General features: G+C 40.3%; 1 protein-coding gene across 7 annotated transcripts in view; it reads left to right on the top strand.

Moving 5' to 3' along the window:
* The window catches only part of LOC139453836 (rho guanine nucleotide exchange factor 28-like), a 251,958-nt gene that overhangs the window by 152,440 nt on the left and 79,232 nt on the right, over positions 1 to 20,286 (top strand). For all 7 annotated transcript variants that reach the window (XM_071235686.1, XM_071235454.1, XM_071235606.1 and 4 more), the window contains 6 exons: positions 6,380 to 6,476; positions 9,669 to 10,026; positions 16,044 to 16,258; positions 16,967 to 17,082; positions 18,363 to 18,537; positions 19,929 to 19,980. In XM_071235686.1, coding sequence (XP_071091787.1) covers positions 6,380 to 6,476; positions 9,669 to 10,026; positions 16,044 to 16,258; positions 16,967 to 17,082; positions 18,363 to 18,537; positions 19,929 to 19,980 — 1,013 coding nt within the window. The remainder of the gene's footprint in view (positions 1 to 6,379; positions 6,477 to 9,668; positions 10,027 to 16,043; positions 16,259 to 16,966; positions 17,083 to 18,362; positions 18,538 to 19,928; positions 19,981 to 20,286) is intronic.

Here is a 20,286-nt window from a genome sequence, read left to right as displayed (position 1 = left end):
TCTTGTGGGATATCCTTTTGATCTCTTGTGATAAACCTGTATGCATGCAGGTTTCATGATGACTAAATAATGAAATTAAAGAAATTCCATAGTCTTAATTCAAATACAAACATGGCTTATATAAACGAACCTGGTTTGATGAAGAAGTCTTGATTAGAGATAATTCTGATGGGATTCTGATCATGATAAGTTAATTTGATTAACAGGAGTGCATGCTACTGGTACATGTCATTCCACAGGCACGGACCCCAATGTTGCAACATTAGAACACTTACAATGAAACACTAGAATCTAGTAACACCACTTGTTGGTATAAAGGGAAGGCAACCCTGCTTCCCCTTGTATGGGGAAGCATGCCGCCCACTGCTACTACTACCAGCTGTCAATATGCTGTGTGAGCAGGTCCTTCCTTAATGGTTAAACCAGGTATTGATATACAAGGTTATCCTGCCCTGTGCTCACAGTGATGTTGAGGTGTTATACAAGGTTATCCTGCCCTGTGCTGACAGTGTCAACAAGTGGTGATATACAAGTCATCCTGCCCTGTGCAAACAGAGACACCAGGTGGTGATATACAAGTTATCCCGCACTGTGCTGACAGTGACACCAGGTGGTGATATATAAGGTTATCCTGCCCTGTGCTAACAGTGACACCAGGTGGTGATATACAAGGTTATCCTACTCTGTGCTAAAAGTAACACCAGGTGGTGATATACAAGTCATCCTGTCATGTGCTAACAGTGACACCAGATGGTGATATACAAGTCATCCTGCCCTGTGCTAACAGTGACACCAGGTCTTGATATACAAGTTATCCCGCACTGTGCTGACAGTGACACCAGGTGGTGATATACAAGGTTATCCTGCCCTGTGCTAACAGTGACACCAGGTGGTGATATACAAGAATATCCTACCCTGTGCTAAAAGTAACACCAGGTGGTGATATACAAGTCATCCTGTCATGTGCTAACGGTGACACCAGGTGGTGAGATACAAGGTTATCCTACCCTGTGCTAAAAGTAACACCAGGTGGTGATATACAAGGTTATCCTGCCCTGTGCTAAAAGTAACACCAGGTGGTCATATACAAGTCATCCTGTCATGTGCTAACAGTGACACCAGGTGGTGATACACAAGTCTTCCTGCCCTGTGCTAAAAGTGACACCAGGTGGTGATATATAAGGTTATCCTGCCCTGTGCTAACAGTGCCACCAGGTGGTGATATACAAGTCATCCTGCCCTGTGCTAACAGTGACACCAGGTGGTGATATACAAGTCATCCTGCCCTGTGCTAACAGAGACACCAGGTGGTGATATATAAGGTTATCCTGCCCTGTGCTAACAGTGCCACCAGGTGGTGATATACAAGTCATCCTGCCCTGTGCTAACAGTGACACCAGGTGGTGATATACAAGTCATCCTGCCCTGTGCTAACAGTGACACCAGGTGGTCATATACAAGACTGTCTTCCCTACCAGTGACTCCAGAAACAAAGTACATGTGCCCTTTCCTAAAGTGATGCCAGATGTTGATACACACACAAAGTTATCATGACCTGACATAACAGTGACTCCAGGTGTGAAATTCCACAGAAAGTGTATTCATGTCATAGTAAGAAGTATGATGGCAGAAGTCTTGCATATTATCTGGTGCAGTTTGAAGTTGATGTATTTCCTATACAGATGCAGCTGCAGGAAGAAGCTGGATTTGTAGGATTTGTGAAAAAGAATATCATATAAAGAACAACAACGCTAAGGGTGAAAGGCCTCTCTAGGTTATTTCGCACAGAATTGTCTTGGTAAATGTTAGAGAGGGATTCTTCGGCAAGTGCCCAAATATCGCACACCTGCTGTAGCCGAAACAGGAAATAGGAAGCAGATCGAAGTCGTGGCAGAGTTAGGGGAGGTAATCCTCTGTTGGAGTACTGCCAGGCTGGGTGTTACGGGATTTAGCAGCTAAGGCCTGTGATTAGAGGGGTGTTTAAACATATTTTCTCACCACAAAAAGATTGTTGGGATAAAAGTACATGATTATTGACTTGTTCTAATTAGTGGAAAATATTTTGTAAATCTGGATAAATGTACTAAAATAAGATACACAATGACAGGGAAATGTACTAAAATAAGATACACAATGACAGGGAAAATATTGCCTTGTATACTTGTTTGATTGAACTGTGAAATTCAATTGTAGGTTATGTATGATGACATTTTCCAAGTAGAGAGAGATTGTATACATTGTTTATGGAGTTTGGAAGTTTGGAAAAAAACAATTATCGGTTGAACGGTTTGTGGGTCCATTCTCTTAAGCATATCTAGTATATATGGAGGCCAGAGGAGGTTTTGGTACTGGAGTGTGCCTCCATCATTGCTATCTCAAACCCAGAAGTGAATTGGCTTGTTCTTGATGCCTGGTAGACATGATTTGCATTACCTAAATTGTCTCGGGCTTACAAAGATGTCATGCTAATCCTTGTGTTAGATAATACACTGCATGATGGAGAGAGCAGATCTAAAGGACTTCTTCCATATAGTAAAGTGTACAGTGAACTTGCACTTGATGGCATTTACCTTGTTCATGATTTGTGAAGCTCATTCTTTGTTGTGCTGTTGGTATTTGCTGAAAGATGTATTAAGCCATTCTCACTCACTCGGCAGTAAAGGATAGGTGGGTAGATGCGTGAGTGAGTTTGGTGTTACACTGCTTTTAGCAATATTCCACCAATATCACTGTGGGGGACTCCAAAAATGGGCTTAACACATTGTATTTCTGTGGGGCTTTTGGCACGAAGATTGAACACTTTAACCACAAGGCTTCCCCACTAGGTGGCTAGATGACATGAGTGAGGGAAAGATGAGATGGCTGAAAGTAGGAGAGAATACATTTGTGTACATACTTAACCCATTTTGCCATCTCCATCCCCCATAGAGGGGCGTTTGGGTAGCCAGGTGGTTGAAGCGATCGCTCATCACGCCGAAGACCCGGGTTCGATTCCCGACATGGGTACAATGTGTGAAGCCCATTTCTGGTGTCCCCTGCCGTGATATTGCTGGAATATTGCTAAAAGCGGCGTTAAACCATACTCACTCACTCACTCACTCATCCCCCATATAACCCAGTTGGTCATGTATGCATGGGGCTGTACCCAGAAGAAGAAGAAGAAGAAGAAGAAGAAAAATATATCGTACATACACAAAACATGAATATGACTAGTTGTAACGGAAAGTTATAAACATTGACATACACAATGGAATACAAATATTGCTATGATAAAGGTCTAGAGAGGAGATGCATATTTTCTTTGCATGAACATTTTGTAAATGAGGAGGAGATAATTTTTGCAAAAGGCACTGGTGAATTTAGAAGTATTTTCAGTGTTATTGAGTGCATAGCTATGGCGGGTGATGAATTTAGTTCTAGTCTCAGATCATGTAGTTTCAGTATGAAATTTGTTGTTATTTTCCATACCAATAAAAAGGATTTGTTGAAGGTTTTGTGTTTTGATAATGAAAGAAAAGATGAACTTTGAGAAGAAACAGTAGGGAGGGGATGGACAGGAAGAGGTAGTAAAGGGAGAACATCAAGAGAGAATGTTGGAATAAAAAATACCCTAGAGATTTCTAGAGACATGGAAAGAATTTAGTTAAGGAAGAGGAAAAAGAGGGGACTTTCCTGGTGAGCTTTGGAAGAGAGAGGGTGGAGAGATAAAGAGGGAGAGGGTGAGAAAGAGAAAAGAAGGAAAAGCAGGCATAGAGGGGCAGCTCTACGGATAGCTTTGAGAGAGGGAGAATAGAGAGCTGATCAGTTGATGATATTTCAGGTGTTCGCATGAGGAGGTAGAGAGATGTAACACAATAGTGCAGAGATTCCCTCCGTCCCCAACTTCAAAGCTTGTGTCTAAACATCAACAAATGTACATCTTCCATAGCGTGTCTGTGGTGAGCCAGGGTTTGTGTTTCCCAGGGGACCAGCTAGTAGACCAGACCAGGGGGTGGAGGGGACCTGGTGCTGGAGGTAGGAGTCTCTAGGCCCTGCAGTCTGCTGTGTTGGTGCAAGATGAACTCCAGTCCATTGGTCACAGATAAATAACTAGATAACATCTAGTCCCTGAAATGACCATATTGTACAGAAAAAACAGTTGTTCAATTATCTTAATAAAAATATAATAAAAGGGAGCCCAGAGACTCTCTTCTTTCCTGATACTGCAGTAATCTGGACTTGCCAAACATTATAGACTTGCATGGGCTGTATTGGATATATATTTGTATCAGAGTCTGTAAGACACACTAACAAATAACAACAAAACCAGCTGGTGTTAACAGATTCAATTATTAAATGAGCCGGTGCCAATAAAATTGTTCATTTGTGAACATCCAGAAAAATATGATATATGAACATCGGTTCTGTTAACTTTGATATCATGATCCTTCACAACTTATTGTGTTAAATGTTATGTAAGCGATGTGATGAAGTTTTTAGCTGTTTCTCGGCAAGTTCTTGTTTCCTTGATTGTGTATTTGAAATTTTGTATATGATGACAGCTTTGTAGAAGTCAGAGTGATCTGGTTCTCTTGGTCAAGGTGAACTGTGGCTTTAGTGCAAACGTAGGCAGTTGTCAGGAGGAGTTTGAGGAAGGTTGTCGGGATTGTTTGAGGACAGTTGTTAGGAGGGGTTAGGAGGGATTTGAGAGGGGTTGTGAGGGAGGTTGGAAGGAGGAGTTTGAGGGAGGTTGTGAGGAAAACATTTGAAGAGGATGCTGAGGAGGTTGTAAGAAGAAGGCTGTTATGTGTGTGTGGTTGTAGGGTGTGTGGTGGGAGGGAGTTGAAGAGTCGGCAAGTTGATAATCAAGCTCAGACACAGTGATATTGTAGAAAATATCCCCCATATCCTGCCAATCCTGCATTTTCAGCATGAACCACATAAAGCATTCTATATGTAGCAGCCCAGGTGTTTATGACATTTTCAGATTTGTAATAAGTTTGGGGTAGACATTTATTTATGTCAAATACAGCAGGTATGTGTTAATGTGTAGGTATATGTGTTTGGATATATTGGTTTGATGAAACTGTTCTGTAAATACTATGAACTATGATAATAATAATCCATTTATATGGCACTGTGCTCCATGCATAAGCATGCTCTATGCTCTTAGACATTATTGCTGGAGTAATCTTGTTTGTGAGAATTGTGATGCATTCCAACAAGGGCAGTGTTAGGCGCCATGTGTGTATCCAAGGTTGTTTACGAGAGATTGTTTTTGTTGTATGAAATGCTATATGGGGGTTACGAGGTTGGTGGAGATTCTGGAAAGAGGATGTCATTATGTTGGCTGACCTAATTACTTGGCACCTAGTGAGTACATGTACTCGATATATACTATTCAAAAGAAGTTAAAGGACACACAGTTCTTTCGTATTACTATAGTTAATCTGTCATGCCATGACAGATTAACTGTAGTAATATGAAAAAAATGGTGTTCTTTTACTTCTTTTGAGTAATATACTTCTGTGTTCCTAACAACACAATAATCAAAATGTCTATTTAAAAAAACATATATCAGTGAAAAAGAAGGAACAACTATAAAGAATCCAGGAAACATGACAGATATATTATTTCAGGGTAAACTCAAATGTAATAATTTCAAGAAATAAACAGTTTCTGCCAAATACTTTGAAGTCTCACTTGCCTGTATTATTTACAGTAGATTTAAGTATATGGACTAGAATATGCTGATCTTTCTAGAGCATCAGCTAATTTGCTAGACACAGGTTTCATTTAGAGGCTAAAATTACAGACTGATAAATGATGGTTGAAATGTAGATTATGAACTGAAGTTTGGTGTCTGATTTAAACATGTTTATAGTTAAAGAGCTGGACTGTACTCTGACAGGGCACATGGCCAAACTTCAAATTAAAAAAGAAATATTTAACATGATTTAAAGTACTTTGATCTTAAAATACTGGCTGTTTTTATGATGTCATTTTCTGATGTATTGTCCCACTGCAGTAGATGGTTCGCATCTGAAGATCAAATAGACCTTTGTGTGTTGTGGCTGTGTTGGCATGGAGAGTGATTATGACTGATACATACATATGGCTTAGCAAACATGGCTGACATTTGTATGTTGTATGAGCTACCATGTCATCTTGGAGAGAAAGCTTTCAAGTTACATTGTGTGATTAAAGCCTTTATAAAGAACATCTGATGCTGATGGAGCCTGCCAATGGGTAGTCAGGGTATAAGGATGCCAACCTATATGGCCAACACTGATGTGGCTATGTCAGTTTGGTCTCACCCACTATGGGATTAGATCCGAACTCTTTGGATAACCAGATTGGTGCCTACAGCCCTGTATTGACTGTTTTGTTTTTGTTTCAGGATGTAAGAAGGGATTCGCTCGCCCGCTTCAGCTCATCTTGCCCATCACTTGATATTCAAGGTCGTGGGTCACCGCTATCCCCCATAGATGAAGCAGGTATGTACTTGTGGATGTGACTGTTCACTGACCCCCTTGGACTTGTACTTGTTCCCGTGTTTGTTCAGGTCAACACTTGACTTGCCTTTGGGTGTGTTTGTGATGGGTGCAATTGGAAGGGCAGGATATACTTACCTTTTCGCGAACACCTGGTGTTATCACTTATAGTGATTCATATTTTTATGATATATTTGGAAGTGTACAAGGTTATGCTTTTATTTTTGTAACAGGAACTCGTCGTGTTACACTTACAGGGTCATTACATTAACTTTACATGGGTGCTTCTTCCTATTTTCTTTGAATATCAGAGAACTGGTGGCCCAGTCATCTAGAGCACATTGTGGCATCCCTTAGTTGGGTCAGGATCCTGTGACAGTAGGTTTGGATCCCAGATTAGCCCTAATGATGATTCTTGGTTTGTCAGCACCAGACCTGTGCTGGAAGGTTTCACCAAGCTGGTAATAAAATGTCTAAAATTCGTGTCACTTGTGGCTTTTCTCCCACATTGAGCTGACACAGCTGAAATAATGTTCACTGATGCCATGATATACTTTCATGTGAAGTCGACATTGTTACAGTCAACTGATATTTGAAGCCTTTACAGCCCAAGTCCACTCTTTCCTAAACAGTTAATTGAACGTTGTCACTGGTATGTTATTCTTGGACGGTGTCAAGTTTCAACTTAACTTGAAAGGGAGAAGAAATCTGTGTAAGGAAGAATAAGTTGTTTGTCACTGAGTGGGTGAGTGAGTGAGTGAGTGGGGTGGGTGGGTGTGAGTGAGTGAGTGAGTGAGTGAGTGAGGTGGGTGTCAGTGACTGAGTGAGTTGGGTGGGTGAGTGAGTTGGATGGGTGAGTGGGTGGGTGAGTGAGTGAGGTGGGTGTGAGTGAATGAATGAATGAATGAATGAATGAATGAATGAGGTTGGTGTCAGTGACTGAGTGAGTTGGATGGGTGAGTGGGTGAGTGAGTTCGATGGGTGAGTGGGTGGGTGAGTGAGTGAGGTGGGTGTGAGGGAGTGAATAAATGAATGAATGAATGAATGAATGAGGTGGGTGTCAGTGAGTGAGTGTGTTGGATGGGTGAATGAGTGAGGTGGATGTGAGTGAGTGAGTGAGTGGATTAGGTGGGTGTCAGTGACTGAATGAGTTGGATGGGTGAATGAGTGAGGTGGGTGTGAGTGAGTGAGTGAGTGAGTGAATGAATGAGGTTGGTGTCAGTGACTGAGTGAGTTTAATGTTGATTTCAACAGTATTTCACTTATATTACGGCATGTCATCTAGGAGTGTTAGAAGAGCCAGAAATGATGTACCTCATTAACTTTTCATGGTAGTTTCATGTGTCCAGTCAACAATCCATGTTAGTCATGATGGGAATACATGATATGTGAAGCAAGGCTTGGATGTGGTCAGGATAAATAGATGGCTGGCCCAAATTTGCTGAGACACAAAAAAAGTAGAAATGTTTTTAATCAGAAACCGATATTGGAGGCTGTTCATGTACACATGTGCAATGACATTAACCCTTCAGCTTTCTCTCTTTCATGCTTATTTAAGAGTAATTGCCAAAATAATTTCATAGATAATTGGAGTGGATTAGTTTGAAAATGAGGGCAATGCTTTTCATGGGAAGTGCAGATTTAGTGCAAGATATCTGAATTTGTGATGTGAAAAGTGATTATATTTTGAGAAAGATTGAATGACAAAGTGTTTTCTTGATGCAAAACAGGACCAGTACTGTATGCACTGGCAGTTCCTGCCATCGGCATAAAATTTGATAATCATTTGCTAATAATAAAGATGAAAACATGTAGTTTTATTCTGTTAAGTGATTTAGAAAGGGTGTGAAATCAAAAGTGTTTTAAAAAGGCATGTCCAATTGCCTTGGGAATCAAGCATTTCAGCTTAGTCTTCTAAAAGGCAATTATTGTCAGATCAAAGCTTTTGCAACTGTTCAAGAAATCCATTACAAATACTTCCATTGGTGTTTAGAATGAGACCTAATTAACTTGATTCCGACACTGAAATATCTGGCCTATATGAACCTGCCACTTTTGAAAGGTCACTGTGATATGATTATAGGCTAAACCCCCAAAGATTTCCTAAATTCTCAGTACATGCAAATGCAAAAATTTGAAGAGTTTCAATTTTCAGTTCACTAGGATTACATTGTTGCTGAATGTTGCTCTTCCTCAGTTAACTCAGGTTGAACCTGTCTGATCCACAGGTTGCTGCAAAGGGTGAAATCTGGCAGCATCCCACTCACAGTGGGAAGATTTGCCAATCCCGTCCTCTCAAATAAAGAAGTTAGGCCTTTTGTCCTTCAGTTCAACTTTGGAATTTCTTTTATTTGCTTCAGATTTTCTTCAGATTTTTAAAAAACATGTTTAAATTCATCATGGACCTAAAGAAGTGAAAGGTCAAAGATTAATCAGGTGTTGATTGGAGAAAGATAGGCAAGTGACTTTTTAAATGTTTCAAGGGGCATCGGGAAAGGTGTATTGACATAGCCAATCAAACATTCCGCCCACTTCCATAACATTGGTTTTGTCGGCTTGGATATTACGGTACACAAAAGCTCGGGATGGCAACCTAGTCAGGATGAACATGATGCTCATGAAGCTCGCTAACGATTGGTTCATGTCAACTTCCACTGATCGGCAGTCGAGTGGAGGGTGACCAGACAATATCGTAACATTTACATTGTGTGTAATGTATACCTGTGTGATATGACAATGGAGCTGACATGTGTCTCGAGGCAGAGTGTTTGATGGAGACTCTGGGCTTCTTGTCTGTTGATCATGTTTGTGATCAGTGTATCTCGATGATACTTAAAACAAAGGTGAAATGTGACAAATAGCTGACCCGATGAAATGAAACTGAATTCATCTATGGATATCTCTGATGCTTTGGGACAAGATCTTTAATCTCTTTTGTGAATTATGGAGTTCTTTTATACAGATTTATTCAGTGCCAGGTTTGAAGTGCATACCTTTTCTAGTTGAATTTTCCTGCACCACGTGAAGACTTGATAATAAGTGTTTGTGGATTTCTACTGTGAAAGACTTGATGTGAAAGTGTTCGATGTTGTGGATACCAAGACTGTTGCCTGACCGCCATGTTAGAAACGCATCCACGTGCTATGCAAGTTCTGCTTCCCTACATTGTGTATGATTGTTCGTGTATTGTTGTAGATCATCACAAGTCTATGCTGGACTTGGCACAGGAGGTGGGCCCATCCAGTCACCTTACGTCCGAGGCATCACCTTCAGCATTCTCCAGTCATCATTCCGCATCCACTGACGCTGACGGTCTAGGTGATCGCAACATCCGTATCTGCGTAAACGGAGTCACCGTAGACAGCTCAACAGACATCCCAGACCCTCTTTACATGAGGCAGTATGTGCAGCCCGACTTCACTGTCGTCGATGAAGTTGAAGGTTCTGGTCCAGGGGGAATACGCCGTCGTAGTTGGTGTAACGAAGTGGTAACCCAAACCCGAAATCCAAGGGAGACAACTCGAGCTAGGATGCTCGCTATGACAGGAAAAAGGTAATATTTTTTTTTCAAAATATAATTCTACGTGTATCTGTATCTTTATCGGGGTGGTTTGGTAGGCTAGAGGTTCAACCGTTTGCTCGTCACGACGAAGACCTGGGTTCGATTCCCCACATGGGTACAATGTGTGAAGCCCATTTCTAGTTTCTACCACCCTGATATTGCTGGAATATTGGTAAAAGCGGCATAAAATCAAAATCATTATCTGTATCTGTATGATAATCGCTTGGTGGAAACATCTAATAGAAATAATCAGCAGGCAGCTGAAACTAATTTCCATGATAAGCAAAATATTGGTCACAACAATTGTCCAATGATCCCCTCCATGAAGATTCTGGGTTAAATTGGTCATTAGCAACCTATGCTGTTCGAAAGAGGCAACTAAGTGGATCAGGGTTCAGGTTCCATGGCTTGATTGGTTTCGTGTTATTGTACCCTGATAGCATGGACAGATGCTCATGATATCAATCACTGGATTGTCTGATCGAGGCTTGATTTTTGACAGGCTGCCATCATATTGCTGGAATATTGCTGAGTGTGGCGTTAAACAACAAACAAAATAATCTGGGGTAACCTTGTTGTTTGTAAGGCTTAAACAATGCACTTCAGATAGGTTCAGCATGTGTGGTCCCTAACTTGTTTTGAGCAGTATAGTGCAGAACACCACCTATTAATGTTCAGACTACATATATGTCATGTCATTAACTCGTAATGTTGACCTGTTTGTCAACCATCTGCACAGAATTTACACAAATTGTGAAATGAATTTGTATTTATATCATATGGGTACAGATAGGTGAAATTAGTTTCAGTAGTTCTCACTGAGCACTACATATTTTGCCTCTTGCTGAATGTCTTGTTATTCCATTGTATTGTGAAGAGGCCTGGTATACATGATGTCTTGCATTGTTCAGGACAATTGATTTTATGTGTTGTTCTGAGAACAGAAACCCAAAAGGCTGAGAATTTCCAAAATTAATTCACTCAGGATAGATAACCCATGATGAGTGTAACCATTAATTGTACAGCTGTACAATTGTAACCAGCTGTTTGCTTCTAGCATGGAGAATATATGTGACCATTTGTTAGGGTATTTATGTGGTCTGACTAGGAATTTATAGCTCTGTTACATGGTCATCCCTGAAGATCGGGGTTAGAATTGGTCTTTAGCAACCCATACATGTCATTAGAGGTGACTACTTGTCGTAAGGGGCGATTAACGGGATCAGGTGGTCAGGCTAGCTGACTTAGTTGATGCATGTCATCGTATCCCAATTGCGTAGATCCTTGCTCATGATGTCAATCACTGGTCCAGACTTGATTACTCACAGACCGCCAATATAGAGCTAGGTGGAATATTGCTGAGTGTGGTGTTAAAAACCAAACAAACAGTTAGTTAGTCTTGTCTTACAATTGCAGGTATGTAACATACTAATGTTTAGTCTCTGAAAATATGTTAGAAACAAACAACTCCATTTGAATTGAAAAGGAGCCCCATTGAGATAAGAGATTCAGCTTGAACCTGTGGAAAAATCTTGACTTGCTTCATTTTGGGCTATAGAATTACAGTAAGGGCTGGGCTGAAAGGAAAATAATGTTGTTCAGGGCCATAGTCGTACTAGTATGTAACTATACTTACCTTTAGATTTTCCTATATATTTCAGATCACAATAGCAGATGTTCTTGACATTTGATTGATAGAAATTAAGTGTAAATGTTATTCCCTACTGTCAATCTGCTATCTAAGAAAAACTATAATGTTGGGGTTTTAGGAAGAGAAAAACTGATCTAAATAATAACATTGCAGCAATGAATAAATTAATAAATTGCAGTAAATTTGAATATTTAAAAAACTATGTAAAAAAAACCTCCTTGCACATTTATAAGTGAAATGTAAGGTTATATTCTCCACTTTAGTATGTCTATCTGAAGTAGCCATGATAAAGATGTTTCAGAATAACGAACTGATCATAAATATACAGAACAACAGTTGAGATAAAATCAAGAAAAAACAGATTGTACAGAAAATGACACATGCATCTGTTGGGTCAGATAATGTCACCTTGAGTGTAAAAGTGTTATAATTGGATGTTTGAGAGCGTCCTGAACGAGTAACCATAGTAATTAATCCACAGAATAAAACTTGACCAAACGACAGTATATGCCCAGTCATTATTTGGTCACAGATCCGTTACCACCGTGTTGTTCCTGGGTGAAGGTTGGCTGCAGAGGTACTCTCCTAATTGCCAATTAACGTGGAAAGTGACATTTATCCATGACTAAATAATACCCTGACTCCCTGGTATGTGTAGGGGACTTTTTAAGTGTGTCTGTCAGTATTAATCATGTCATCAGATGGTTGCCGGTGTACAAAAAGTTATCAATGCTTCCAGGTGATCGGTTTTCTCAAACAACTCCATCTTCAGTGTGGAGGTCAGAAGTCATTTTCATTCTCGATCCCTAAAATCTGAAAGCAATACATTGATATTGGGCTGCAAAAGTGGCAAGGATTTGTGACCAGTGTTAAATTGTATTAAGGAAGGTTGTATAATTTATGGCTAGTCTGATGGCTAGCACAAGATACTTGACTGCAGAGGTGGGACGATACACCGATGCATTGGTGGATCATGATATTTTTCTTCCTAATACAAGTATTGATCTTAGTCGCACACAGTACAAAATATTGATTCATACCTTAAATGTTTACTTAAATTGCTGGTACACCAAACACTAATTAGTAGGGAAAAAGTAAATATTTCAATCTGCTGCATCATACATAACACTGCCAGCATACTTAACATCAGTGTGCCAGGTATTTGGCCATCCTGTCTATGAAAAAGAAGGCTTACGAACCACAGTTAAGAGCACATGCAAGTATTGTGATACGTAACGGATCGTGAACAAGGTATCGTGATACGTATCGGATTGCACAGTTAGTGTATAGTCAGTCTACTGGGCATGAATGTAGTGATTACAGGAACGTTTCATCTGTTCATGAGGGGCGGTCGGGTAGCCTAGTGGTTAAAGCGTTCGCTTGTCACGCCGAAGACCCGGGTTCGATTCCCGACATGGGTACAATGTGTGAAGCCCATTTCTGGTGTCCCTCACCGTGATATTGCTGGAATATTGCTAAAAGCGGCGTAAACCCTCACTCACTCACTCACTCATCTGTTCATGAACATGTTGTGTTATCTTCTCCTTGTGTCCTTCATCTTGAATCCCAAAAGGCTTACCTGAACAATTCTGTTGTATAATTTCTCCATCTTAACTTTAATTGTGTATTTTCATAGAAAAAACTTCCTAAGCAATATTTATATTTCCTGTTTTTCATTGTGACACAAATATAATTTGGTCTTTGTATATTTGTATTTCCTAAACAGTTTACTTTTCAAGTAAATGCTGGAGTTTGTGGCTATGTTGGCGTGTTGTGTTGATCCACCTGGAGAAACATGTTTAACATTCTTACTAAATAAAGGGATGGGGAATTAGTGCTTGTTGTGGACACTGGGAGTTCAGAGGATTTTCAGTTGGGGTAATTCAGGACCGAATGAAAATAATGACTGTACGTGTTGATGAGATCAGTGTGGTTGATGTCACCATTATTTGATCAGGATAGTTTCATGAAATGGGACCCATGAAGATCCAGATTAGAATAGGTCTTCAGCAACCCATGCTTGCCATAAGAAGCGACTATGCTTGTGGCAAGAGGCAACTAACAGGATTGGGTGGTCAGACTTTTTGACTTGGTTGATGTATGTTTTCGAATGCCAATTGCATGGATCCATGCTCATAATGTCAATCATTGGATTGTCTGGTCCTGAATTGATTATTTACAGACTGCCATCATATAACAAACAAAATGATGGCTTGGGGTTTCAAATTTCCACAATTTACAGGTAGGAATCAAAGTTTGATACCTCTTCATGCACAACACACATGGGTTGTCTCCATGTTACATGACAGAATGACAAAAGAAATGGGAACTGTTTAGTTATAATGGAAATGATAAGTGATGTGGCGTTGGTTGAGCCTGATATTTTCATTAGGTTTAAAGTGCAATTCAGGTATCAGTGAAGATAGGTTAAATCCGCACCTGCATATATATTTGGTTTACCCAAACCATAATTTTCACCATAATATGCTTGAACCACTTCACGGAGACACAAGAAAACAGTTTTATCACTATCCCCCTGCCATGGGGCACATTAGAATTATGTTTGTTCATGTAGTAGTGAATATAACTATAAAAATGAGTCTTTTAAAGCCTTAAGAGGAGATAGCCATTGAGATAGGGTTATGGCCCTTGCTCCATGCTTTTCAACTTAGTGCCTACTGTGTGAAATGGGGACAGGTTTTCTCAGAAGCTACTGAAGTTACGTGAACGACAGTTTGCATGCTTATCTAAGTGCTACTTGTCAAGGCTTGATTGATTCTAAAATTAAAATAAAATTATTGTTTTTCCATCCAGAGTTACTTCTATTGCAACATAGTTTTGATTTTGAGCATACACAGTTACGGTCCTTGATCTATGTTATTTTACAGAGAGCATAGTGTCTGCAGTGGGGACAAGTTTTCTGTGAAACTACTGGAGTTAGCTTATCTAAGAGATACTGAGTTTGAGAATTGGTGCCACAAATTATTTTTTTCCAAAGAAGGGGCCTTTTGTGTGTATTAATTTCACATTTAATCAGTTTTTCTAATGCCATAAAGCGACCCAAGAGCCTATCTCTTCTTAAGGGTCGCAATTTAAATGCAATAATCTTGAATGTGACATTAAACCCCATTTCACCTCACCTCTTCTAAAGGCTTTAAAGGGCTCTTTTTTTTCATTGTTGATATACACTACTATATGTACAAAATAAACTTCTAATGGGCCCCCTGGTAGGGATAGTGACAACACTGTTTTCTTGTTCCAACTGACATCCCTAGAGAAAATGAAGCAACCTTTTTTAATGTTTTGTTCTTAAGTACACACAACTATTACATATATTATGGTATAAAATTTACATTTGGGAGGCTGTCATATAAATGGAATATTGTTCAAAGCGGTGTTAAACCAAACTCACTCACTCACTCACTCACTCACTCACTCACTCACTCACTCACACTCACTCACTCACTCACTCACTCACTCACTCTACAGAGGGGAAGCATTGTGACTTGGTTAGGATAACATGTGATAGAGTAGTGCCAAACGTCAAGCTGTCTTGATGTTACAGTTCACACTCTAAGTATTTGTTCGTCAGATGTTTTGCGTGAAATATATTGCCACACTTGCTGTAAATAATATTGGAACACCTTCACCACCACGACCATAACCATGACGATGACTACAACAATAATATTAGCGCCGCTAAACCCGAACATAATCACTCCTTTATGAAATCAGCAGACCCTGTATTCCTCCAACCAGCATAGGAGCATGTCTCCAGAATATAGACGTGTCTTGCATTCATTGTAACTTAAGGTATAAGAATACATATTCTTATCTTTCATTTTGATGATCAGTAAAGTTTAAAAATATACAAATCTGTAGGAAGATAATTCATTTATTGTAACAAGATTTTTCATATAAAGGGTCATTTTTTTTCATATTTTTCTTGTTAGTCTGGCTAAGCTCTTGGGTAGCCGATTAAAACACTGGTTCAGCTCACGAATGTTTCACTGACCATTGACATCTTTCTTGATGGGTCATTTATTAGCCACTTTAGACAGAGAGACAAATCAAACTGTATGATATTAGAGCAGATGCTGGATGAGATAAACCTGGTTTACTTTGCCTTTTTCTTCTTGTTATGGTAGTGAGGTGGCCTTGTGGTTTCAACATTTGCTTAAATCACACAAGAGAAGGTTCTCAACATTGGCAAAACACATTAAACAATGTTTGGTATCTTCTGCCATGATGTGGAAAGACTATTTACAGCTTAAAATCCACTTCACTCAGCCATATGTGTTTCTTGTTGCTGTTTCATATGTGCCTGTTTATACATAGAAGCTGTGTTGTTTTGTAGCATGAGCCTGAACAGTCTGGAAGGAGACGAAGAATCCGAGGAAGATGACTACCAGGATGCGCGGGACAACGCCGCCAACGCTGGTCAGTCGATACGAGGTCTGACTGCCACCCCTGCCGCCGTCCCGGACACTCATCAACACAAACCTAATGGCAGTGTCTACACTGAAGATAGGAGCATTTCGCCAGTCAACTCAACCGGGTCCGGTCCAAATGGTGAGCGTGATCTTTGTGTGTGAGCTGATGTGGAGCGTTGATGAATCTTTGTATGTAAGCTGATTTGAAGAGCTATGTGGCCATGTCATTAAAGTAGCAAATGCCTTTCCTGACATATTCACATCTCTTGAAGAGTTTTGTCCGATCTCAGTTTATCTTTTAGGTGAGGTGAGGTGAAATTGGGTTTAACGTCGCGTCCAAGATTATTACACTTATATAGTGATGTGCATGCATGCGTGTGTGTGTGTGTGGCTGCTTGTACTAGTCTGGACTAATGCCGATTTATAGTGCTAGCCCACTGAGATACCATGCCGCAGTTTAATATGAATACCCCACTCAGACACAGTATACTGACTCCGAGCCAACCAGTCCTTGTTTTAACCCCTTAATGCCGAGCGCCAGACAAGGTACCAACAAGTACCATCTTTTAACGTCTTTTGGTATGACGTGGCCGGGGATTGAACCCCGGACTTTCCCCTCTCTGGGCGGACGCTCTACCACCTGACCACGGAGGCGGTCAGTTTATCTTTTAGAGGAAGGCATGAATGAAATGTTATGAAATAGTAGATCAGCATTTTTCTTTCAAAACTACTAAGATATAATGCAGACAAATTATACCGAGAGCCCAATTGATTGTAGATAGGTTTTTAATGTTTCTTGTGTTAGTTACATCGTTCAGGAGTTCTACATGTGTGTTTAATGTTTCAGTGCAAGAAGAAACGAATACCAGTGACTACCTCACTCGTACCATGAGTGAGCCGACCACCGCCAACCCCTCTGCTCGGTCTCTCACTGATCTCCCTTATGAAACACAACAAGAACAGGTAACCTATACTTCAAAGGTGTATAGAGAACAGGTAGCATATACGCCTTCTTCAGAGACCTTATAGAGAACAGGTAGCATATACGCCTTCTTCAGAGACCTTATAGAGAACAGGTAGCATATACGCCTTCTTCAGAGACCTTATAGAGAACAGGTAGCATATACGCCTTCTTCAGAGACCTTATAGAGAACAGGTAGCATATACGCCTTCTTCAGAGACCTTATAGAGAACAGGTAACATATATGCCTTCTTCAGAGACCTTATAGAGAACAGGTTACATATACGCCTTCTTCAGAGACCTTATAGAGAACAGGTAACATAAACGCCTTCTTCAGAGATCCTATTGAGAACAGGTAACATAAACGCCTTCTTCAGAGATCCTATTGAGAACAGGTAACATAAACGCCTTCTTCAGAGATCCTATTGAGAAAAGGTAACATATACAGCTCCTTCAGAGACCTTATAGAGAACAGGTAACATATACGCCTTCTTCAGAGACCTAATAGAGAACAGGTAACATATAAACCTCCTTCCGAGACCTTATAGAGAACAGGTAACATAAACGCCTTCTTCAGAGATCCTATTGAGAACAGGTAACATAAACGCCTTCTTCAGAGATCCTATTGAGAACAGGTAACATAAACGCCTTCTTCAGAGATCCTATTGAGAACAGGTAACATAAACGCCTTCTTCAGAGATCCTATTGAGAAAAGGTAACATATACAGCTCCTTCAGAGACCTTATAGAGAACAGGTAACATATACGCCTTCTTCAGAGACCTAATAGAGAACAGGTAGCATATACACCTCCTTCAGAGACCTTATAGAGAACAGGTAACATATACACCTCCTTCAGAGACCTAATAGAGAAAAGGTAACATATACGCCCCCTTCAGCGACCCTATAGAACAGCTTTGTGAGGAAGGAAGTTAATGCATTGTTAACAGATGGCAAAAAAACCCCAAACCTTTGCTGTAAATGATTTTAATTTTTGGACTGCTATATTCTCATTCAAATAAATTCCAGTTATGTATCGGACCTTTCAGGCATTTTATTAAAATTATATTAAAATTATATTATAAAATTATATATTGGTTTTCACTCACTTCTTTAGTTTGAAGCAAACTTATCTTTCTGAGACATACCGAAAAATATTCGCCTACAGTTCTACTCCTTGGGTTGATGTTGGAAAATATTTGACATTTGTAAGAAATGCATGCAGATGCAGCTGCTATTCCCCTAATGTTATTTGTTGAGTTGCAGTTGTTTCTCTGTTGCCAGGGCGGTGGTGTGCGCGACAGTAAGTCTCGTCCGTACACAGTTGCTGCAACTCAGGGTGTGTGCTCGTGTGAAGAAGAGTACACCAGCAGCTTAGGAGTGCCACATTCCAATATGACCAAGTCTCTCTCAACTCCCTCAATCCCCGCTGCTGCCAAACAGGAGATGAACTCAACTGGTGAGACAATGACCACCACTTGTTCCCTCAAGTAATCCGACCGCCTCCGTGGTCTACTGGTAGAGCGTCCCCCGGGAGAGCGGAAGGTTTGGGGTCAGATCCCCGGCAACGTCATACCAAATGACGTTAAATGATGGCACTTGTTGTTACCCTGTCTAGCGCTCGGCATTAAGGGGCTAAAACAAGGCTGGCTCAGAGTCAGTATACTGTGTCTGAGTGGGGTATTCATGTTAAACTGCGGCATGGTATCTCAGTGGGCTAGCATTTTAGTCGGCATCAGTCCAGACTAGTACAAGCAGCCACACAAACACACATGCATGCACGTCGCTATATAAGTGCAGTAATCTTGGACTTGACGTTAAACCCCATTTCACCTCACCTCCCTCGAGTAATCAAGGCACAATTCATGCTTGAAGGTGGAACATCAAATTTATATTTGGAGCGGTAATAATAATTTCTATTTTAGTGGTATTTGTTATTCTTTACAGGGTATTGATATCCTGTTTAAGAAATATTCAATCTATACTGTAAACAAGTTGAATGCTGCTTATCTTTGCTTCACAGTTTAAATGCACACTTACTTGCCAATATTATGCATAGGAATACAGACATGTGTCTTAGCCTGTTCAGAGGCCGATATTCAGTTTCAAGTTTACAGCAGATGTCATTAAGAATTCCCATATCGCTAATATAAATTTCCCAATTCATTTAATCTCTAACATTTCTAATAACTAGTTTCATGGTTTTGTAGAAGTAGCATGTATTTCACTCATATGGGGACCAATAAAGGGGTAGAGGTTTTAATGCTTATTTGGATATTAGTACATTGAATGCATCTCAAAATTCAATGTTAAAATAACACTGAATTTAAGAAAGTAAAAAAAAACCTTAAAAAGATCCCAGTTGTGAACAAAATAACAATATTTTTTATCCAAAATTGCCTTCCAGGGGCACTTTGTTTAGAATCCTAGATAAATCCCATGGGATATCAAATTCCATAGCTAGAATGAAGTGATTGTGTGTTTGAACTTCAAGACCACATTTGCATTGGGAGTGGGAATCATTAGGTTTCTTTCTTTGTTTACCTTGGCATATCCTGATAAAGAAATGTTTGGTCTATACCATTACTTTTCCGAAGTATTTTCACCAGCCACAAGTCGGATGCTGCTGATCTTTCCTTCACAGTATAAGTTCACCTTAATTTCCCAAAGCTTTGCAGAGACTAGGGCTGGGTCTTGTCCATGTTTACTACCTGGGTACCCACCCCCCTATTACACGCCCCCACCCGGGTACCTGCTGTAGATCTCGAGAGTAAGTGTTCTGGTCCATTGTTGGTTAGTTGCCCTGAATGATTTAGTCAGTATACTTGACACGTGTATTGTGTGTTACAGATTCCCGAAAGCTGAGTCTCCGTAGAGATGGGCGTGGCAAGGATGGCAAACAGTAAGTGGGCTTGGCATGGTGCTCTCCCTGTAGTGTAGTGGTCAGTTAGTTCTACATCCCAGGCGCAAGTCTCAGGAGACATTGAAATGACTGATCTCTTCACGAGTTTGTGACATCTAGCTGTAGTGATGGGCTTCAGTGTTAGACTGACTGTGCTTAGTGTCAAACTGACTGACTTTAGTGTCAGACTGACCGACTTTAGTGTTAGACTGACTGGCTTTAGTGTTAGACTGACTGTCCTTAGTGTTAGAGTGACTGGCCTCAGTGTTAGACAGACTGGCCTCAGTGTTAGACTGACTGGCTTTA

This window comes from Haliotis cracherodii, unplaced genomic scaffold (assembly GCF_022045235.1).
Source record: "Haliotis cracherodii isolate W230 unplaced genomic scaffold, xgHalCrac1.p SCAF_1, whole genome shotgun sequence".
NCBI lineage: Eukaryota > Metazoa > Mollusca > Gastropoda > Lepetellida > Haliotidae > Haliotis > Haliotis cracherodii.
Note: the sequence above shows the minus strand (reverse complement) of the source record. Positions and strands in the feature narration are given on the sequence as shown.